Source organism: Macaca thibetana, chromosome 1, assembly GCF_024542745.1.
Source record: "Macaca thibetana thibetana isolate TM-01 chromosome 1, ASM2454274v1, whole genome shotgun sequence".
In the NCBI taxonomy this organism is placed as follows: domain Eukaryota; kingdom Metazoa; phylum Chordata; class Mammalia; order Primates; family Cercopithecidae; genus Macaca; species Macaca thibetana.
The window spans coordinates 159,360,706-159,384,284 of NC_065578.1; the positions used below are offsets into that span (position 1 = coordinate 159,360,706).

General features: G+C 46.1%; 2 protein-coding genes across 11 annotated transcripts in view; both read right to left on the bottom strand.

Moving 5' to 3' along the window:
- Window positions 1-23,579, bottom strand: part of SNRPE (small nuclear ribonucleoprotein polypeptide E) — a 196,244-nt gene that overhangs the window by 111,137 nt on the left and 61,528 nt on the right. The gene's annotated exons all lie outside the window — the stretch shown is intronic.
- ATP2B4 (ATPase plasma membrane Ca2+ transporting 4) overlaps window positions 18,547-23,579 on the bottom strand; it is a 115,845-nt gene continuing 110,812 nt past the window's right edge. For all 10 annotated transcript variants that reach the window (XM_050762695.1, XM_050762723.1, XM_050762648.1 and 7 more), the window contains one exon: window positions 18,547-23,015. In XM_050762695.1, coding sequence (XP_050618652.1) covers window positions 22,707-23,015 — 309 coding nt within the window. In that variant the 3' untranslated portion in view covers window positions 18,547-22,706. The remainder of the gene's footprint in view (window positions 23,016-23,579) is intronic.

The following is a 23,579-nucleotide window of genomic DNA, read 5'->3' on the forward strand; positions in this document are numbered from 1 at the left end:
CCCTCCTAGGAGCTTCACCTGGTAGGAAGCAGAAATAGCTCAGAGGCAGCTGGTGCTGGAGCTGGAACCTGGGTCTCTGCCCACTTCTCCTTTGGATCAGGTCTGAGTAGGAACTAGGACTACTCACAAGATCCATCATGCTGGTGGCAGGGACTGGGGTCCTGGGCCATTGGAACCAATAGGGACTGTGTGTGAATCAGGACCTTGAAAGGCAGTACAAGGAAAGGACACATGGAACCAAACCTCAGAACCATGAATGCTACTCAAAAAAAAAAAAAAAAAATTCTTTCTTTTTGAAAGAACTTTTCCATTGCATGTGATCATTTCAAGGCCTCACTTATCTTATCTACCCAATCTGCTGCAGTTAGACCAATCTTCCCTCTGATTGTCCGATTCTCTCCTGCCCCCACATCTGAGGGGAATCACCACCTCAGAGGCAGCTGCACACGTTACCTGCCCCAGGCTGCAGGTGAGTGCCAGGTTTCCAGGCCCCGGCTGTGCCCCTCATCCTGCTCTCCTTTCCTTCCCCATGGGACAAAATCCAATCAAACTGACAAACTAAAACAAAAAGTCGGTAGCTGAAATGATTCATCATAATAGCGGGGAAAAAACAAAACACTGGGAAATGGGGTGTTTTTTTTTGTTTGTTTTGTTTTTTTTTTTTTTGAGGTGGAGTTTTGCTCTTGTTGCCCAGGCTGGAGTGCAATGGCGTGATCTTGACTCACTGCAACCTCTGCCTCCCTGGTTCAAGCGATTCTCCTGTCTCAGCCTCTAGAGAAGCTGGGATTATACGCATGCACCACCACACCCAGCTAATTTTGTATTTTTAGTAGAGACGGGGTTTCTCCATGCTGGTCAGGCTGGTCTCGAACTCCTGACCTTGGGTGATCTGCCCAACTCGGCCTCCCAAAGTGCTGGGATTACAGGCAGGAACCACCGCTCCCGGCTAAGCAGTGTATGTTTTAAATCTGATTGCTCTAGTGGTGTTGATGGTGTTGTTTTTTTCTGAGACAGGGTTTCACTCCTGTTGCCCAGGCTGGAGTGCAGGGGCATGCTCTTGCTCACTACAACCTCCACCTCCCAGGCTCAAGCCATTCTCCTGCCTCAGCCTCCCAAGTAGCTGGGACTACAGGCACACGCCACCATACATGGTTAATTTTTGTATTTTTAGTAGAAATGAGGTTTCAACATGTTAGCCAGGCTGGTCCAAACTACCGGGCTCGAGTGATCTGCCCACCTCGGCCTCCCAAAATTCTGGGATTACAGGTGTGAGCCACTGCACCCAGCCTGCTCTAGTGTTTTAACCACTTTTCATGATTTTCTGGGGTCGGATGTTACATATGATTGTTACCAGACCCCAATGCTTACCCAAAGTTAGCCGTTGGGTTACGGGTTTCTGCGTTATAGTCCCTTCAGTGGTTGCCAGAAAGGTGTTACAGGAAAGGGGTCCTGATGCAGACCCCAAGAGAGGGTTCTTGGATCTTGCCCAAGGAAGTATTCAGGGTGAGTCCACAGAGTAAAGTGAAAGTAACTTTATTAGGAAAGTAAAGGAATAAAAGAATGTCTACTCTATAGATAGAGCAGCCTCAAGGGCTACTGGTTGCTCATTTTTATGGTTATTTCTTGATGATATGCTAAACGAGGGCTGGATTATTCGTGCCTCCCCTTTTTAGACCATATAGGGTAACTTCCTGTTGTAGCCATGGCGTTTGTAAACTGTCATGGTGCTAGTGGGAGTGTGGCAGTGAGGATGACCAGAGGTCACTCTCATGGCCATGTTGGTTTTGGTGGGTTTCAGCTGCCTTCTTTACTGCAACCTGTTTTATCAGCAAAGTCTTTATGTCCTATATCTTGTGCCAACCTCCTATCTCATTCTGTGACTTAGAATGCCTTAGCTGTATGGGAATGCAGCCCAATAGGTCTCAGCCTCATTTTACCCAGCCCCTATTCAAGATGGAGTTGCTCTGGTTCACATGCCTCTGACAGAATTCTAAAGTGTTAAGACTGGTTTTTGGCCAGGCACTGTGGCTCACACCTGTAATCCCTGCAAGTTGGGAGGCTGAGGCAGGTGAATCACCTGAGGTCAGGAGTTTGAGACCAGCCTGACCAACATGGAGAAACCCCATCTCTACTAAAAATACAAAAAATTAGTTGGCCGTGGTGGCACATGACTGTAATCCCAGCTACTCAGGAGGCTGAAGTAGAAGAATTGCTTGAACCAGGGAGGCAGAGGTTGCAGTGAGCTGAGGTCATGCCATTGCACTCCAGCCTGGGCAACAAGAACAAAACTCTGCTCAAAAAAAAAAAAAAAATATATATATATATATGTGTGTATATATATAATATATATTATATATATTTTTGAGGGGAGTTTTATATATATTTTATATATATATATTTTTTCTTCTTTTTGAGAAGGTGTCTTGCTGTCTTGCCCAAGCTAGAGTGTAGTGGCGTGATCTTGGCTCACTGTAACTTCTGCCTCCCAGGTTCAAGTGATTCTTCTGCCTCAGCCTCCCGAGTAGCTGGGACTACGGGCGTGCACCACCACATTCGGCTAATTTTTGTATTTTTTTTTAGTAGAGACGGGGTTTTACCATATTGACCAGGCTGGTCTCCAACTCCTGACCTTGTCATACACCTGCCTCGGCCTCCCAAAGTGTTGGGATTACAGGTGTGAGCTACGCGCCCGGCCTATTTATTTACTTTTTAAGACAGAGTCTTGCTCTTGTCGCCCAGGCCAGAGTGCAATGGCACAATCTTGGCTCACTGCAACCTCCATCTCCTGGGTTCAAGTGATTCTCCTGCCTCAACCTCCTGAGTAGCTGGGATTACAAGTACTCACCACCACGCCTGGCTAAATTTTTTATTTTTAGTAGAGACGGGGTTTTGCCATGTTGGCCAGGCTAGTCTCAAACTCCTGACCTCGTGATCCACCTGCCTTGGCCTCCCAGCTTGCTGGAATTACAGGCGTGAGCCACCGTGCCTGGCCTAGACTGTTATTTTTGTATGTGTTTTTTTTGTTTGTTTTTTGTTTTTTTTGCGATGGAGTCTTGCTCTGTCAATCAGGCTGGAGTGCAATGGCGCAATCTCAGTTCACTGCAACCTCCGTCTCCCAGATTCAAGTGATTCTCCTGCCTCAGCCTCCTAAGTAGCTGGGATTACAGTCAAGTGCCACCACACTCAGTTAATTTTGTATTTTTAGTAGAGATGGAGTTTCACCATGTTTGCCAGGCTGGTCTCAAACTCCCAACCTCAGGTGATCCGCCTGCTTCAGCCTCCCAAAGTGCTGGGATTACAGGTGTGAGCCACCGTGCCCGGCCCTAAACTGGTTTTGTTTATTTATTTGTTTGAGACAGTCTCGTTGTGTCGCCCAGGCTAGAATGCAGTGGCATGATCTAGAATCCCTGCAAACTCCACTTTCCGGATTCCAGCGATTCTTCTTCTTCAGTCTCCTAAGTAGCTGGGATTACAGGCCATGCCACCATGCCCGGCTAATTTTTGTATTTTTTGTAGAGACAGGGTTTCGCCTTGTTGGCTAGGCTAGTCTTCAACTCCTGAGCCCAAGTGATCCAGCTGCCTAGGCCTCCCAAATTGCTGGGATTACAGGCATGAGCCACAGTACTTGGCTTAAGATTGGTTTTAAATAGAAATAATTTATGTATCTAAGTCCACAAAGTCCCTTGGTGGGGATGGGGGAACTACATGTTATTTTCATGATGTTGCTAACACCAGAAACTTTGCAGAAGTTCTCTTTGTGAAGGCAGAAAGCACATGTTAAAAGCATCAACCTGAGTTCAAGTTCTAAATTACTTCCTGGCTGACCTTAGCAGTTCATTTAATCTTTTTGGGTGTTTCCTTGGTTGTAAAATGACAATAATACTACTACTTATGTAATGCTGTTGTGAGAATTAATTGGACCAACAACGAAAAATGCTTGGTGTAGGACTAGGCGTATTTAAGAGCTCATTCAATGGGGCTACTATTATGACACTAGCTCATTTCTTTATTCTTAATGGATCCCTTTGGCCTTTCTCTTTTTTTTTCTTGATGTTTACTTGCCTGCCTTTCAGGTGTTACTTTATGCTTTAAATACATATTGATGGGACATCTCCCACGGCATTGCACTAGGCATTGTATTTGTACATAAAACAGACAGTCCTTACGGCAAAGTGGCCAGTCTGGCATATTGCCCTCTTGCAGCTGCACACTGCATTCCAAGCAGACCCAGTTCATTGTCACTTTTGTATTCTGGGCCTTTACATGAGTTCCTTCGTTTTCTTTTTTTTTTTTTTTTTTTTTTTTGGGACGGAGTCTCGCTCTGTCGCCCAGGCTGGAGTGCTGTGGCCGGATCTCAGCTCACTGCAAGCTCCGCCTCCCGGGTTCCCGCCATTCTCCTGCCTCAGCCTCCGGAGTAGCTGGGACTACAGGCGCCCGCCATCTCGCCCGGCTAGTTTTTTGTATTTTTTTTTAGTAGAGACGGGGTTTCACCGTGTTAGCCAGGATGGTCTCGATCTCCTGACCTCGTGATCCGCCCGTCTCGGCCTCCCAAAGTGCTGGAATTACAGGCTTGAGCCACCGCACCCGGCCGAGTTCCTTCTGTTTTCTTCCTTTCTTCCCTTCCCTCCCCTCCCCTCCCCTCCCCTCCCCTCCGCTCCCCTCCCCTCCCCTCCCCTCCCCTCCCCCCTCCCCCTCCCCCCCCCCCCTCCCCCCCCCCCCCCCCCCCTCCCCCCTCCCCCCCCCCCCTCCCCCCTCCCCCCTCCCCCCCCCCCCCCCCCCCCCTCCCCTCCCCTCCCCCTCCCCCCCCCCCCTCCCCCTCCCCCCCCCCCCCCCCCTCCCCTCCCCTCCCCTTCCTTTCTTTCTCTTCTCTTTCTTTCTCTTTCTCTCTCCCTTCCTTCCTTCCTTCCTTCCTTCCTCCTTTCTTTCTTTCTTTCTTTCTTTCTTTCTTTCTTTCTTTCTTTCTTTCTTTCCTTCCTTCCTTCCTTCCTTCCTTCCTTCCTTCCTTCCTTTCCTTCCTTCCTTCCTTCCTGCCTTTCTTTCTTTCTTTCTTTCTTTCTTTCTTTCTTTCTTTCTTTCTCTCTCTCTCTTTCTTTCTCTCTCTCTCTCTCTCTCTCTCTCTTCTTTCTTTCCTCTCTCTCTCTCTTTTTTTCAGAGTCTCACTGTGTCACCCAGGCTGGAGTGCAGTGGAGCCGTCACCACAGCCTCCTAAATAGCTAGGACTACAGGCATGCACCATCATGCCTGGCTAATTTTTGTATTTTTTTGGAGAGACAAGGTTTCGTCATGTTGCCCAGGTTGGTCTCGAACTCCTGGGCTCAAGCAATCTACCCACTTTGTTATTGGAAAGGAGTCCTGATCCAGACCCCAAGAGAGGGTTCTTGGATCTCACACAACAAAGTATTCAGGACAGGCCTGGCGCAGTGGCTCATGCCTATAATCTCAGCCCTTTGGGAGGCTGAGGCAGGCGGATCATTTGAGGTCAGGAGTTCCAGACCACCGTGGCCAACATGGTGAAACCCCATCTCTACCAAAAATACAAAGCTGGGTATAATGGCGTGTGCCTGTAATTCCTGCTACTTGGGAGGCTGAGGCAGGAGAATCACTTGAACCCAGGAGATGGAGACTGCAGTGAGCCTAGATTGCACCACTGCACTCCAGCCTGGGTAACAAGAGCAAAACTCTGTCTCAAGAAAAAAAAAAGGGAAGAAAAAAAGTATTCAGGGAGAGTCCATAGAGTAAAGTGAAAGTAAAGGAATAAAGAACGGCTACTCAATAGACAGAGCATCCCTAAGGGCTACTGGTTGCCCATTTTTATAATCATTTCTTGATTATATGCTAAACAAGGGGTGGATTATTCATGCCTCCCCTTTTAGACCATACAGCGTGACTTCCTGACATTGCCATGACATTGGTAAACTGTCGTGGCACTGGTGGGAGTATAGCAGTGAAGACGACCAGAGGTCACTCTTGTCACCATCTTGTTTTGGTGGGTTTTGGCCGGCTTCTTTACTGCAGCCTCTTTTATCAGCAAGATCTTTATGACGTGTGTCTGTTGCTGACCTCCTATCTCATCCTGTGACTTAGTGTCTTAACTGACTTGGAATGCAGCCCAATAGGTCTCAGCCTCATTTTACCCAGCTCCTATTCAAGATGGAGTTGCCCTGGTTCAAATGCTTCAGCCTCCCAAAGTGCTGGGGTTACAGGCATGAGCCACCACACCCCACTGAGTTCCTTAATTTAATTTAGTTAATTTTTTTTTTTTTTTTAGATGGAGTTTCACTCTTGTTGCCCAGGCTGGAGTGCAATGGCATTGTCTCAGCTCACCACAATCTCTGCCTACCAGGTTCAAGTGATTCTCCTGCCTCAGCCTCCCAAGTAGCTGGGATTACAGGCATGTGCCACCATGCCTGACTAATTTTTGTATTTTTAGTAGAGACGGGGTTTCTCCATGTTATTCAGGCTGGTCTCAAACTCCTGGCCACAGGTGTTCCACCCGCCTCGGTCTTCCAAAGTGCTGGGATTATAGGCGTGAGCCACCCCACCTGGCCCGTTAATTTTTTTTTTTTGAGACAGAGTCTCACTCTGTCACACAGGCTAGAATGCAGTGGCATGATCTCGGTTCAGTGCAACCTCTGCCTCTAGGGTTAAAGCAATTCTCATGCCTGAGCCTACCAAGTAGCTGGGATTGCAGGTGTGTGCCACCATACCCGGCTATATTTTTTGTATATTTTAGTAGAGACGGGGTTTCGCTATCTTGGCCAGGCTGGTCTCGAACTCCTGAATTAAAGTGATCTGCTCGCCTTGGCCTTCCAAAGTGTTGAGATTACAGGCATGAGCCACTGTGCTGGGCCTGAGTTCCTTCATTTTAACAGCAGCTTCTTTTTCTCGTGTAAAATTCCAGTAAAGTCACACTTTAAAACTTTACACTGGCTGTTTCTCAGTTATGTGGCTGAGGTGTTTTGTTACTTTCTTCTTTGGACTCTTACTGCTTGAATTTTTACAAAGTTTTTTTTTTTTTTTTTTTTTTGAGACGGAGTTTCCCTCTTGCTGCCCAAGCTGGAATGCAATGGCATAATCTCGGCTCACCACAACCTCCGCCTCCTGGGTTAAAGTGATTCTCTTTCCTCAGTCTCCCCTGTAGCCGAGATTACAGGGATGTGCCACCATGCCCAGCTAATTTTGTCTTTTTAGTAGAGACAGGGTTTCTCCATGTTGGCCAGCCTGGTCTTGAACTCCTGACCTCAGGTGATTCGCCCACCTCCGCCTCCCAAAGTGCTGGGATTACAGGTGTGAGCCACTGCACCCAGCCGAGTGTCATTTTTATAGACAAAAACTATTGCACCTAGACAACATGGTAAGACCCTTGCCCTAAAAAAATTTTTTTTTTCTTTTTTTTTTTTGAGATGGAGTCTTGCTCTGTCCCCCAGGCTGGAGTGCAGTGGCACAACCTCGGCTCACTGCAACTTCCGCCTCCTGGGTTCAAGCGATTCTCCTGCCTCAGCCCCCTGAGTAGCTGGGATTACAGGTGCACACCACCATGCCCAGCTAACTTTATTTATTTATTTTTTTTGTATTTTTAGTAGAGATGGGGTTTCACCATGTTGACCAGGCTGGTCTTGAACTCCTGACCTTGTGATCCGCCCGCCTCGGCCTCCCAAAGTGCTGGGATTACAGGTGTGAGTCACCATGCTTGGCCTAAAAAATTTTTTTTTTAAATTTAGCCAGGCATGGTGGCAAATATCTATAGTCTCAGCCACTGGGGAGGCTAAGGCAAGAGGTTTGTTCAAATCCAGGAGTTTGAGGCTGTGGTGAGCTATGATTGCACCACTGCACTCCAGCCTGGATGACAGAGCAAGACTCTGTCTCTGAAACAACAACAAAAATAAACCAAAATTATTATTTAAAAAAAATGTGCCCCAAGTGCCACCAGCTCTGCGAGCCTTTCCCTTCTGAGACCTGGGTTTCCTCTTCTGTGCCCCCATTCCACTATGCATGAATCTTTGTGAAAGCATCTCTCAAGCCGCTGGGGTTATTTGTTGAAATGTTTGTCTCCCCAAGTAGCCTTTGAGAACCTGAGGGCAGCGGCTATGTTTTATTTATTGCATCTCTGGCATTTAGCACAGTGCCTGACCATAGGAGTTGATTGGGCCATCTGAAAAGGTCTCTTAGGTGCTTCTTGCTGCTGTGAATTTGGGACATAAGTGTGTGATGGTGTCAGAGGTGTTAGAACCACAGCCACTCCATCTTGAATAGGGGAGGGGTAAAATAAGGCTGAGACCTACTGGGCTACATTTTTAGGAGGTTAAGCCATTCTTAGTCACAGGATGAGATAGGAGGTCGGCACAAGATACAGGTCACAAAGACCTTGCTGATAAAACGGCATGTAGCTGGGCGCGGCGGTTCACACCTGTAATCCCAGTACTTTGGGAGGCTGAGACGGGTAGATCATGAGGTCAGGAGATCGAGATCATCCTGGCTAACACGGTGAAACCCCGTCTATACTAAAAACACAAAAAAATTAGCTGGGTGTGGTGGTGCGTGCCTGTAGTCCCAGCTACTCAAGAGGCTGAGGCAAGAGAATCGCTTGAACCTGGGAGGCGGAGGTCACAGTGAGCTGAGATCATGCCACTGCACTCCAGGCTGGCAACAGAGCGAGAAAACAAACAAATAAACAAAAAAAAACAACAACCAACAACAACAAAAAACACAAACAGCATGTGATAAAGAAGCTAGCCAAATCCCACCAAAACCAAGGTGGCAACATCTGGTCATCCTCACTGTTTATTATACACTAATTATAATTCATAAGCATGCTAAAAGACTCTCCTACAGTGCCATGACAGTTTACAAATGCCATGGCAACATCAGACCCTATTTGGTTTAAAAAGGAGAGGAACCCTCAGTTCTGGGGATTGGCTACCCCTTTCCCAGAAAACTCATGAATAACCCACACCTTGTTTAGCACATAATCAAGAAATAATCATTTATTTATTTATTTATGTATTTATTTATTTTTGCCCTACCAAAGTGTTAGCAGTAAGTAGCTTTTGAGGCCGGGCATGGTGGTCCATGCCTGTAATCCCAGCAATTTGGGAGGTCGAGGTGGGAGGATCACTTTGAGCCTGAGTTCAAGACCAGCCTGGGCAACATAGCAAGACCCTGCCTCTAAAAACAAAAAAACCTAGTAGCTTTTGTATTTCTGTGCTTCCTTTTTTTTTTTTTTTTTTTTTTTTGAGACCAAGTTTCGCTCTTGTTGCCCAAGCTGGAGTGCAATGGCATGATCTCAGCTCACTGCAGCCTTCTGCTTACTGGGTTCAAGTGATTCTCCTGCCTCAGCCTCCTGAGTAGCTGGGATTACCAGCATGAGCCACCATGCCTGGCTAATTTTTGCATTTTTAGTAGAGACGGGGTTTCACCATGTTATCCAGGATGGTCTCCATCTCCTGACCTTGTGATCCGCCTGCCTGGGCCTCCCAAAGTGCTGGGATTACAGGCATGAGCCACCACGCCTGGCATTTCTGTGCTTCCAAATGCCAAAATTGGGCCGGGCGTGGTAGCTCACGCCTGTAATCCCAGCACTGTGGGAAGCCGAGGCAGGTGGATCACAAGGTCAAGAGTTGGCGACTAGCCTGGCCAACATGGTGAAACCCTGTCTCTACCAAAAATACAAAAATTAGCTGGGCGTGGTGGTGCGTGCCTGTAGTCCCAGCTACTTGGGAGGCTGAGGCAGGAGAACTGCTTGAACCTGGGAGGCAGAGGTTGCAGTGAGCTGAGATCACGCCATTGCACTCCAGCCTGGGCAACAGAGCAAGACTCTGTCTTGAAAAAGAAAAAAAAAAAAAAAAGAACAAATGCCAAAATTGTCCTGTATGAAAGACAATCCCAATTAGGCTTTGTTTTTGGTTTGAGGGCTGGGACAACCATGGTACGAAGACACAGGAAGCCTTAATGGTGGCAACCCCCGCCCACCCTTCCTCATGTATTTGCATATATCCTGGAGGCCTCTCCAGTCCAGACAAGTCTGAAACAGAAAACAAAGGCAGCAAATGCCTCCTTTTGAAGTTAAAGTTGTGAGAGACTGGGGTTAGGAAAGAAAGATTTAGAAAAGTACAGAAACATGTCTCTGCTCCCTGTCTCCACTCTACCCGAGACCCTTGAGAAGAATGAGGAGTATGTATTTGCAAGCAGAGTGTGTGAGCAGACTCGGGGAAGTTTCTGTTCCCTTGCTTAGGCCAAACTCTAATGGAAGAGGTGGGTTGGTACTGCTAATGGGTAAGAGAACCCTTTTCCTTTTCTTTTTCATTTTTTTTTTTTGAGATGGAGTCTCACTTTTTTGCCCAGGCTAGAGTGCAGCGATGCAATCTCAGCTCACTGCAACCTCCACCTCCCAGATTCCAGCGATTCTCCTGCCTCAGCCTCCCAAGGAGATGGGACAGGCATGTACCACCATGTCCGGCTAATTTTTGTACTTTAGGTAGAGACAGGGTTTCACCATGTTGGCCAGGCTGGTCTTGAAGTCCTGACCTCAGGTGATCCACCTGTTTCAGCCTCCCAAAGTGCTGAGATTACAGACATGAGCCACCGCGCCCGGCCTGAGAACCCTTTTTTTTTTTGAGATGGAGTTTCGCTGTTGTTGCCCAGGGTGGAGTGCAATGGCGCGATCTCGGCTCACCACAACCTTTGCCTCCTGGGTTCAGGTGATTCTCCTGCCTCGGCCTCCCATGTAGCTGGGATTACAAGCGCCTGCCACCAAGCCCGGCTAACTTTTGTATTTTTAGTAGAGATGGGGTTTCACCATCTTGGCCAGGCTGGCCTCGAACTCCCAATCTCAGGTGATCTGCCCTCCTCGGCCTCCCAAAGTGCTGGGATTACAGGTGTGAGCCGCTGCACTCAGCCTAGAACTCTTTTCTTAAGTCTGGTGCCCTGAGAGCAAAGCAGGCCTCTGCCTCCTTGTTCCTTCTGGGGTTCTCTATTTGGCAGCCTCCCCAGTGTCCCTTGAGACCTACCAGCTGCATAGCCACAAAGCAGAGGTAGCTGTGAGGCGGGTAGGGATGAGCAAATACCTGCAAACAGCCCCACACCGTCCCTTAGCCCAGAGGAAGTGAGTGCAAACAGCCCATTGTGAGTGAGCCGGCCTCTCTCTTTCAAGTGCATACACAGAAAGATTCTGACCCAGAGCTGTGCAGAAAGGGGGCACTCCTCAGCAGAGGGGACAGGGTAACTAGTCACATCAGGAATTAGATGAGGGCACAGCGTGTTTCCATGGAGGTGAGGAGGGTGGAGGGCCTGCCTGGGGACCAGGCAGTGAATGTGACAACAGGAGTGGGGAACCAGAACAGGGAAGGCACAGGTGAAGGCGTTCTTTTTGGTGCCCGTCTTGAGTGAGTAGAACCCGTCTTGAGTGAGTAGAACATTTCACTTACTAACCAGGGTGTTATTTATTTATTTATTTATTTTTTTGAGATGGAGTCTCGCTCTGTTGCCCAGACTTGAGTGCAGTTGCGTGATCTCGGCTCACTGCAACTCCACCTCCTGGGTTTAAGTGATTCTCCCGCCTCAGCCTCCCGAGTAGCTGGGATTACAGGCACCTGCCACCATGCCCGGCTAATTTTTGTATTTTTAGTAGAGACGGGGTTTCACCATGTTGGCCAGGTGGGTCTCGAACTCCTGATCTCAGGTGATCCACCCACCTTGGCCTCCCAAAGTGCTGGGATTACAGGCATGAGCCACCGTGCCTGGCCCGCTCCCTGGTTCTTATCACCACTTGACATGCTATATATTTACTTGTTTCTTTAAATTTTAAAATTTAGTTTATTTTAATTTTTTAGCAATAGGGTCTCATTCTGTCACTCAGGCTGGAGTGCAGTGATGTGATCATAGCTCACTGCAGCCTCAAACTCCTGGGCTCAAGTGATCTTCCTGCCTCAGCCTCCTGAGTAGCTGGGACAGCAGGTACGCACCACCATGCCTGGCTTACTTGTTTGTTTCTCCTCCACAAGACTACATTCTAAGAGGTAAGGGACTTTATTTTGTTTATCTGCAGTGCCTGGCACCATCAATACTTGTTAAATGAGTGAGTGAGTAAATCAATATCCAAGGGAGAGGAGACAAGATGACAAACAATGACTAAAGAGAGACCCCTCACTGATCTTGGTGACTGCAGGATAGTTCAGTGCTAGATTTGATTTAGAAAAAAATAAGGAGGCTCGGTGTGGTGGCTCACACCTGTAATCCCAGCACTTTGGGAGGCTGAGGTGGGTAGATCAGCTGAGGTCAGGAGTTCAAGACCAGCCTGACCAACATGGTGAAACTCGTCTCTACTAAAAATACAAAAAAAAAAAAAAAAAAAAAAAAAAAAAAAAAAAAAAAAGAAAAGAAAAAAGAAAAAAATTAGCTGGGCTTGGTAGCCCACACCTGTAATCCCAGCTACTCGGGAGGCTGAGATAGGAGAATTGCTTGAACCTGGGAGGTGGAGGTTGCAGTGAGCCAAGATGGCGCCATTGCACTCCAGCCTGGGCAACAAGTGTGAAACACCATCTCAAAAAAAAAAAAAAGGGGGCCGGGCACTGTGGCTCATGTTTGTAATTCCAGCACATTGGGAGGCCAAGGTGGGTGGACCACCTGAGGTCAGAAGTTCAAGACCAGCCTGACCAACATGGAGAAATTCCATCTCTGCTAAAAGTACAAAAATTAGCTGGGTGTGGAGGTGCATGCCTGTAATGCCAGTTACTCAGGAGGCTGAGGCAGGAGAATCATGTGAACCTGGGAGGCAGAGGTTGCAGTGAACCGAGACTGAGCCATTGCACTCCAGCCTGAGCAACAAGAGCGAACCTCCCCTCCCTAGGGAAAAAAAAAAAAGAAACATAGAAAAAGAAACATATTCGCACTTTAGGGGTGTGGATAAGTTTGTCTTTATTGCAGTTACAAGCGACTGAGCCTGATGTGAAGCCTGCCTGCACATGCCCGGTATGCAGTACGCCTTCAATACACACACAATAATGCTACATTCCAGGGAGATAAAGCAATGAAAGAGAAATTCCATGTAGACATTCTCCAGCGGTTATTAATGGCAATTAGATGTGAGAGCAAGAATGGAAAGAGTGTCAGAGTTGGAAAGACCCTTAGGTTCCCGAGCAAACGAGGTTCAGGGTCAGCATTACAACACAGGCCTTCTAGTTCCCAGACCAAGTTCTTTCCACCACGCCTTGGATGAGACATCTCACTTCTCCTCTCTAATTTTATGCCATTCCACTGCGTTAGATCTCTGCATTCCCAAAAAACTGCTCTTTCCATCATAAATTTCAAAGCAGAAGGTTATCATTCTACTGCAGAATCAGCTAGATAATAGTCTCAGTAGGCTAGACTACAGTCATTAAGATTTGCTGAATTTTACTTGTGCATGCATTGATAATTGTAATGGGAGATAATTTGAGACAGGATCCAAGTTAGGCTTGCTTGTTTGTTTAAACACAATTTGTTACATTACCACCCAACTTTGGACTATTTGTTTTGTTAATTAATATCATAGCATTTCAGAGTTGGCAGGGACCTTAAGGATGAACTAGGTCAGTATTTTTTGTTTTAGTTTTTTTGAAATGGGATCTTGTTCTGTTACCCTGGCTGGAGTGGCATCATCACAGCTCACTGCTGCCTCAACCTTCTGGGTTCAAGTGATCCTCCCACCTCAGCCTACTGAGTAGCTGGAACTATAGGTGTGCACCACCATGCTTGGCTAATTTTTTTAAATTAATTAATTTTTTTTGAGATGGAGTCTCACTTTGTAACCCAGGCTGGAGTTCAGTGGCATGATCTCAGCTCACTACAGGTTTTGCTTTCAGGTTCAAGCAATTCTCCTGTTCAACCTCCTGAGTAGCTGGGATTATAGGCATCCACCACCATGCCCGGCTAATTTTTGTATTTTTAGCAGAGACGGGGTTTCACCATATTGGCCAGGGTGGTCTTGAACTCCTGACCTCAGGTGATCTGCCCACCTTGGCCTCCCAAAGTGCTGGGATTATAGGCGTGAGCCACAATGCCTGGCCAAAATTTTTAATAGAGATGAGATTTCACTATGTTGCCTAGGCTGGTCTCGAACTTCTGGCCTAAAGCCATGTTTCTGCTTTGACCTCTCAAAGTGCTGGGATGATAGGCCTGAGCCATTGCGCCCAGCTGGTCAGTGTTTTAAAGTCATCTTTTAAAAGCTACAGCTGACCTGGAAGCCAATAACATTTTTTTTCTTTTCTTTCTTTCTTTTTTTTTTTTGAGATGGAGTCTCATTCTGTCTCCCAGGCTGGGGTGCAGTGATGCAATCTCAGCTCACTGCAACCTCTGCCTCCTGGGTTCAAGCAATCATCCAGCCTCAGCCTCCCAAGTAGCTGGGACTGCAGGCATGTGCCACCACGCCTGGCTAATTTTTTGTATTTTTAGTAGAGACAGGGTTCTGCCATGTTGGCCAGGCTGGTCTCGAACTCCTGACCTCAAGTGATCCACCCGCCTCGGCCTCCCAAAGAGCTGGGATTATAGGTGTGAGCCACCGCGCTTGGCCCAAAAACATTTTAAAAACGTGCTATTTTTGTTGAACGCCTGTCGACCCTAAATTATCTCTCAGGAGTTCCTTTCTGATCTTCAAAATGTAATTTGGAAATCACTAATGCACTTTAATGATCTCCTTGTACAGATGGGAAACCAAGCTGGTCAAGAAGCAGAGTTGAGGTCAGGGCATGTGTCTCCTGCCTTCCAATCAGCGGCACATCAGAATCTTACTCTTGATTTTGCCATTTTAGCTCCTCCATCAAAGAGTAAGCAGAAAAACATTCAAACCCCATTCCCTTTCCTACTTGGTCAGCAGCAGCAGCTCAATTCAAAAGGTTTGATAGAAAGACATAGGAATTTTTTTTGTTTTTTTGTTTTTGTTTTTTTTTTGAGACAGAGTCTTGCTGTGTCGCCCAGGCTGGAGTGCAGTGGCCGGATCTCAGCTCACTGCAACCTCCACCTCCCGCATTCAACTGATTCTGCTGCCTCAGCCTCCTGAGTAGCTGGGATTACAGGCGCCCGTCACCAAGACTGGCTAATTTTTTGTATTTTTAGTAGATACGGGGTTTCTCCATGTTGCCCAGGCTGGTTTGGACCTTCTGAGCTCAGGCAATCTGCCTGCCTCTGCCTCCAAAATTGCTATGATTACAGGCGTGAGCCACTGCGCCCAGCAGGAATTCTCTTTTTTTTTTTTTTTTTTTTTTTTTTTGAGACAGGATCTATCTCTGTAACCTAGGCTGGAGTGCAGTTGTGCAATCTCAGCTTGCTGCAACCTCCGCCTCCTGGATTCAAGTGATCCTGTCACCTCAGCCTTCAGAGAAGTTGGGATTACAAGCATGAGCCATCATGCCCAGCTGATTTTTGTATTTTTAGTAGAGATGAGGTTTCACCATGTTGGCCAGACTGGTTTGATGCAGGAATTCTTTACTCAAACGGTTTTGGATGGTCATGGATATATTTGTTCTTCCTCTTAAGCATGGTTGAAGGCAATCTCTAGGTACCAGTTCAGCTCTTCCCAGCCGTACTCCCTCTTTCAAATGAGTTATCATATATACTTGCTTTAAATAGGCCAAGACATGAAGATCTGGAGTTATAAAACACAAATCAGTCTTTCAATGGAGTGTTCCTGGGTCTAGCATAGCAAGAAAGCTTAAATCAATTGTGCTGTGTTTGGAAAAAGAAGGTGCTAAAAGGAGATGGTCTATATGTCCTCTGTGATAGGAGACACCAGAGGAACCAAGCGATGCTTAACACAGGGCCCAGTTCTATTCTAGAGTAGAGACAGGCCAGGCATGGTGGCTCATGCCTGTAATTCCAACATTTGGGAGGCTGAGGTGGGAGGATAGTTTGGGCCAGATGTTTGACACCAGCTTGGGCAACATAGTGAGACACCATGTCTTAAAAAAATTACAGGCATGGTGGTGCATGCCTGTAGTCTCAGTTACTTGCGAGGCTGAGATGGAAGGATAACTTGAGCCAAGTCTAAGGCTGCAGTGAGCCTTGGTCATGCCACTGCTCTCCAGCCTGGGTGACAGAGCAAGACCCTGTCTCAAAAACAAAAAAAAAAGAGTAGGGACAGATATATCCCCTGTGAGTGTAACAGCACTAGCCACTCAGACAGTTCTATTATTTTCCCTTGCTTAGAGTTCATGAGCAGAGGTAAATTTCTGACTGTAATCTGGCTTTCCAAATGTGTAGATCATTTCAATTCTTCTTCTTCTTTCTTTTTTTTTTTTTTGAGATGGAGTCTTGCTCTGTCACCTATGCTGGAAGACTGGAGTGCAGGATCTTGGCTCAACCTCTGCCTCCCAGGTTCAAGCGCTTCTCCTGCCTCAGCCTCCCGAGTAGCTGGGACTACAGGTGCATGGCACCACGCTCAGCTAATTTTTGTATTCTTAGTAGAGACAGGGTTTCACCATGTTGGCCAGGATGGTCTCAATCTCTTGAGTTTGTGATCCACCCACCTCAGCCTCCCAAAATGCTGGATTACAGATGTGAGTCACCACACCCAGCCTGTTTTCATTTTTGTTTGTTATTATTTATTCTCCATCCCCTATTTTAAAGAAACTAAGTGGGCAATGTGTTCATGCCTGTGGAGAGCAACGTAGGACAGAAAAGAAAAGTGGGGATAAGATCTCAGATCATGTAAGTATTTTCCTTTTCTTGAGATGGAGTTTCGCTCTTGTTGCCCAGGCTGGAGTGCAATGACGCTACTTCGGTTCACTGCAACCTCCTCCTCCCAGGTTCAAGTGATTCTCCTGCTTCAGCCTCCTGAGTAGTTGGAATTACAGGCATTCCCCACCACGCCCGGCTAATTTTTGTATTTTTTTGTTTGTTTGCTTGTTTTGTTTTTTGAGACGGAGTCTCGCTCTGCCACCCAGGCTGGAGTGCAGTGGCCGGATCTCAGCTCACTGCAAGCTCCACCTCCTGGGTTCACGCCATTCTCCTGCCTCAGCCTCCCAAGTAGCTGGGACTACAGGCGCCTGCCAGCATGCCCGGCTAATTTTTTGTATTTTTTAGTGGAGACGGGGTTTCACCGTGTTAGCCAGGATGGTCTCGATCTCCTGACCTCGTGATCTGCCCACCTTGGCCTCCCAAAGTGCTGGGATTACAGGTGTGAGCCACCGTGCTTGGCCCAAAAACATTTTAAAAACATGCTATAATTTTTTAGTAGAGACAGGGTTTCTTCATGTTGGTCAGGGTGGTCTCAAACTCCTGACCTCAGGTGATCCGCCTGCCTCAGCCTCCCGAAGTGCTGGGATTACAGGCATGAGCCACCGCGCCCGGACTTTTTTTTTTTTTGAAATGGAGTTTCGCTTTTGTTGCCCAGGCTGAAGCGCAATGGCGCGATCTTAGCTCACCGCAACCTCTGCCTACCAGGTTCGAGTGATTCTCCTGCCTCAGCCTCCGAGTAGCTGGGATTACAGGCATGCACAACCACGCCTGGCTAATTTTTGTATTTTTAGTAGAGATGGGGTTTACCCATGTTGGTCAGGCTGGTCTTGAACTCCCGACCTCAGGTGATCTGCCCGCCTTGGCCTCCCAAACTATTGGGATTATAGGCATGAGCCACTGCACCCGGCCATAAGTCTTTTTCAACCAGGGCTAGCTCCTCCTTCAGAAGCAGACTATTAGAATAGCCAGGAGAGTTTGGGATGTTCTTCAATGTGTGTGACACTTTTCCTAAAGGAATTTGGGGAGTGGACAAGGTTCTTTCTTCCCTACGATGTGTATTTTGTGTGTGTGTGTGTGTGTGTGTGTGTGTGTGTGTGTGTTTGGAGATGGTGTCTTGCTATGTTGCCCAGGCTGGACTTGAACTCCTGGGCTCAAGCGATCTTCCGGCCTCAGCCCCTTCACCTCCCCAGTATGTGGGACAACAGGTGTGCACCACTGTGCCTGGCTCCACCCTGTGATATTTTAAAAGAGGGTTGGGGAACTTCGTTGTGCACCTGGATGAGAGCTGCAGGAAGGAGTTGACTCAGATATGAAAGCTCAGAATGTAAATGACCTGCCAGGAAGCTGTTTTGACCTGAAACTGGGCTTAATATGAGTCTCTAGCAAGACTGAATTAATGCAAGACATTTTTTAAACTATAGGGAAGGGAGGGGGAGGGTGGAAAACCCGAGGGAAAGGCAGCTAATATAAGGGAAACTACTTCTCCTAAAAGACATTTCATATAAAACAAATCAAAAACAAAACCAAAAAAAAAAAAAAAAAAAAAAAAGGACAGAAAAAAAGCAAGGACTGCCAATACTGCCTCTTATTCTTCCAAAAGCTCCAGCTCCTGAATTGTGGATTCTAACCAAGGTGGGTGGAGCAAAGCTTGTACTACAAGGGAATGAAGCCAATGCAAGGGCCCAGAGGTAAGGGAAGCGTTGTCAGAGTCTGGTGGTAAGCTGAATTCTGTGCCTGTTTAAATGGGGTTGTCCTTGTGGTTGTGGCATTTCCCTTCTCAACTTCAACAGACAATCAGCAGCATTACTCAAAAGTGGAGACGCATGGAGGACAGCACAGTTACAAGTGGGCATGAGTTTTTATTCTCAGTGCACAGCAGTATTGGTTTCTGTTCATCAGCAAAAAGCTTTATTGGTTCCAAAAAATTATCCCTTTTAAAACTTCCCTTCTTCTTCTGGTCTCAGTGGAACAACACATTTGAATTTTAGATTTGACAGTTTATAGCATTTTTTTTTCCCTAAGAACCATATAAATACATGCAAAACTTTGTACATAGAGCTTAAATCATATCAAAATGCAAATATAGATTGGGTGCGCTGTTAAGCTGAATTGCAAATTATGGCAACACACACTGGGGTATACATTGCTTTGATATCACCATTTGTTTGTTTATGTCATGCAGACCACAATAGTCAATCTTGTTTTGTTTTTCTTTTTTGTACAAAAATACCAGTGCTTGTTATACTAGTTACTAAAAGAAGAAGAAACTCAAAATTCCTATCTGCGTGCTAATTTGAAAAGAACAACATAGATAGATTTGTTGGCACATATATATGGCATATTCACATATGGCATATATACATATGGGGAGAAAACATGAACCAAAGGCCAATTCAGTAATGGGAGCTCATCTCCTTCCATCTCTCCTAATCAAGAGCAAAGGGAACAGCAGGCCTAACAGCAGGGTTGGGAAGGCAAAAGGACTGGCACTGAACTAAGTGAAAGGGCATCTGGTCTATTCAGAGGAAGAGGTTGGAATGGCTTAACAATAGCAGGCATTTATAAGTGCCCACCCTCACCAATGCAGTGGGGGTGGTCCCTAGATAAGAAAGGTGAGGAAGTCTCTGCATATTGTGATGGTACAACAGGCTGCTTCAATTGTAAGGCAATGAAGCAGGAAAGAAAGGAAGGGATGCATTTAGAGGCTTTTCCGCACAAGCGAGTGTGCCATGTCCCTCTGGGTTTTCAGCAGTGAGGTAACCGTTCAGATTTAACCGTGCCAATTCTCCTCTCTGAAGCTCAAGGGGAAGAAGAAACTCAAACCCTGAAGAACCCACAAGTGTCCAGTGGGATTTCTAGGTGATCTCTCTCTTAACCCCTTTAGGGATAGGAGAGTCATTCCAGAGGACAGATGATACTATGGGAGGGACCTAGCTTTAAGACTGTCACTCAGAGCTAGAACCAGCCATTGTTTTATCATTTAGAATTCTGTCCCCATTTAATATATTGCACAAAATCTTTCTAGGGGAGAAAAGCCATCATAAATAAGATCCTTGCACAAAAACTCACTAATGGAAAACCCCAGGGGGAACCGGAAATGAAAACTATGAAAAATGCAAACCCCAAATCAGAGTATCCTTACAGACCAGGAGAGATTCGTGTCTTTGGTACCACTCTGCCAGCTATTCTTCAAGAAACACAAATCCAACGGAGGCCCCTAATCCTCATGACAAGTCAGGAAAGAGTCTGTCTATCCGTCTGCGTGGGGAGGGGGGCGCGATGGGGAGGATTCCTTTCCTAACAGCTGTGTCCCTTGCTGGGTGTTTTCCTGACTATCCACGGTTTACTACCCGTTTTTCTAGGTTTATTAAGAGAGGAAGCTAGGATGATACGTTCTCCTTCTCCCCATCAGACCCTTTTCAAATCCGAAGCACCATTTTGGGGAAAAGGGTTATTAACTTATGCCGTATTTACCCACTGCAAGTTGGATCAGTGAAACTGAATAGAAAAAACTTATATAAAAAACATATGCACATAGACACTTAAACTTACTTAATTCCATTATCAACAAAATTTATATTAAAAAAGTCTAGAACCCAACAATTTTTTTCCCTAAGTATAAAGATGGCTGTTTGCAGAAAGAAAGTATGGTGTATCGGTTTTAAAACCAATTACAAATATACTAAGTCACCTGTCATGCCAAACAGCTGGTTATGTGCTCCCTTCCACAGAGCTACATGATGGCACTTTATTTTAAATCCTTTAAACAAAATACATATGGCTGACTCAAAAATATCAGTTTCTGATCTAAAGAAAACTATATATTTTTGCATATATTTCTATATTTTCTCTCCTATTATGGAAACTAGAACACAAGAAAAAAACCATTGACTTTTAAAAAGTAGACACAAGCTCTCAAGAGTAACCTGTCAGGTACCATGAGAGTCTTTTGCAAACAGGAATGGTAAAATAGCCTTCAAACCTTGTTATTGGCTTGCTATTTAAAATGATCTGAGGTAATACAAGACTTGATAGAATTAAATCTTCTAAAGTAGTTGATGAATATATATGTGAACACCTAACACCTTGGGTGAGCTGTTTTTTTCCCTATGAGTATTTAAGACACAAAGAAGAATTATTGAAGCATGTACATTTTACAAAACCAGAATCAAATTTGCTTTCCTATTTCCTACGATGATGGATTATGTAGTCATGGGGATATGCAGGGGTATTGTTTCTCTATGTTTCCTACTGTGGACAGCTCAGGTGAAAGGGGTGAGGGAGGACAGATCCGGAAGAAAAGGCTAGGTGGATCAGGTCATCTTCCTCTCGCATGGGAATTTGGCTGTTCATATGTCCCCTCTTCTTGACTCTCATCACTCTAGAAAGAGGCGGGTGGGCTTAATTTATCTAACGAGAGGTGAGAGTCAGGAACATGAACTGGCCCCTGCACAGAAGTCAACACCAGCAGGGATACAAATGGAGCTCCTGTAAATGTGGCTCCACCTTGTCCCAGTAAGGAACACTTAAAAAATCTCCTAGCAAAGTCCCCAACTCCTGAGAGGCAGAGGGGAAGGGGATGCTTTGGGCAATATTCAGGGAAAAAAAGGCACAGGGCTTTACTGGGCAGCAGCTGCAGCATGTGGCTGAAGAGGGGCTGGAGGAAGGGGGAGTGTGCTGGGGGGGGGTCTTTTGCTCCTTTAAGTCGGCAAAATGTCACAGGGGCCTCCCACTTTGGATATATATTTTCAAAATCAGAATATTTGAGAAAAGCTGGGACCTTCTCAGATACTGGGAAAGTTGTGACACGTGCAAAAACTAGAATTAGAAACTGGAGAGAATGTCGAAGCTGGTCCCCAGGCACCACAGCTCAAGGTTTCCGGCCCCTGCAGGAAGGTTTTCTCAGATCATACTAGAATGGCTCTTTGGCCTCTCCCAAGGCTTCTGAACACTCGTTCCCCACCTGTCAGGTCCTGCCCTGGAGAGCCTTGGCAGATGGCTTTGAAAGCAGTGGTCACCCCAAAGAGGAGCCCACAAAAGTCTGCTTTGATGGTCTGTCTTGTCCTCGATTTGGCAGTGGCTGGCCCTCAATATTCAAGCCCAGTAAGGAGGCGGGGTTGAATATATACCACACATATGCAACCACCATGGGCAAGGCTGATCTCCCTGGCACTTAAGAACCACATATACCTGACAAGATGGCAGTTTAAAAGCACAAGGTAACCTGGCAACAACTGAGAAATATTCTTACCAGCACTTAATTGCTTCAAAGGGACCCTTTTAACAAAGAAACTGGTTGGATTCTAGAACTAAATCAAGGGTTCTTTTGGGCCAAAAGGGAGAAGGATCAAAGTTTATGCAATTCACCCATATCCTTTCCATTTTCTTAATCATCATTAAAAAAAAAAAAAAAAAGGAAAGGAAGGGAAGACAAAGACAAAAAAGAACCTTGGAGAGGTTTGACTGGAAGGGCAGAAAGAGTTAGAGGCCTATAGGCCTTTAGGTGTAAGTTTTCAAAGTGGGAGAATTGAAAAACAATCATACTACTGGCGGATTTTAGACATTCCATCTCTACCTCAACATATTTCACTTGGGGATATTTGTCTCCCTCTGAACCCTCAACTTAGCTTATAAATGGCACAGACTTTTAGGACAAAATCCAGAATTCAGGAGATGAACATCAGGGGAGAATGTGGGGTGGGGTGATGCCAAGAGGATTGTCATCATTTCTTTAAAAATGACAAGTGACTATCAAGGAGTAAATTCTACCATGACCTGCCTGGGGTTTGACTGGGCCCCGCTGCAAACCCCAAGTCAAAGTTAAGTTGAAATCCTTGTAAGTCTGTGCTCTTGCCTCTTCGTGGTCAGGTGGGGGTTCACACACACTGCTGTTTACACAGCAGTTGACATGACGATGAAAAGTCCCATCATCACCTCATAGATGTGACAGGCGAAAATGGAAATAGGGAAAATAGGGATGAGAGTCAGAGAAAGAAAATTCAAACCGATGTCTCTAGGCTCTGTAGAGAGCTGTCCGACTGTGGGAGCTGTGCTTGGTTGCAGTCCACTGCATTGTTGTTTGTATTGGCGTATGGAGTGACCTCACCATCCAACAGGAGCACCCCAGTCCCAAACTTAGAAGCCTTGTCAGGATTTTCCTCCTCTTCCTTATCCAGGAGTGGTGTTCGCGGCAACTCCTCATCTATGGCGAATTCAGGGTGGGTCATGAAGTTGTGGATGGAGTTTTGGTTGTAGGGTTTCTGAATGGTTTCGTGGAGGGAACTATGGAACGCTTTGACCACTTTGATCTATACCAGGGGAAGGAAAAGGAGGATGAGAAAATAGGGAGGTGAGAATTGGCTGGCAGAACAAGGAGATGGTGGTTTTAGGAGAGAAACAAAACCCAAACTATAGAACATGACTGCTCAGCAACCAAAACCAAACACACATCAGAGGAGATCATGGGGCACTAGAAACATCACACGGCTCAACTTTCAAGCAGTGGGGTGGGCTGGGGTGAGTGATGGCAAACAACTAGGACATTTTGAAAGCTGCATTTAAAGAAGTAGAAAACCCAAAGCAACGTTAGCATTCCCAAACAATCTACTTTTAAAATGAAACAGAAAACAAGAAGTTTCATTAGTTCTTTTAGATGGAGGGCAAGGGCATGGGAACTAGATGCAAATTGATAGCCAAACTTAAAAAGATGATTCAGACATGTGGATTTCTGTGCTGAGGCCAAACATTTTGTGAATGGGGAATGAAAAAATTATGCATTGAGGTTTAGTTATCTGTTTAAGGACCTCAAAGAGCCAGCATACACCAATCTGCACATAATACACGTTGGGTGACGAGTGACCACGAATACTGTG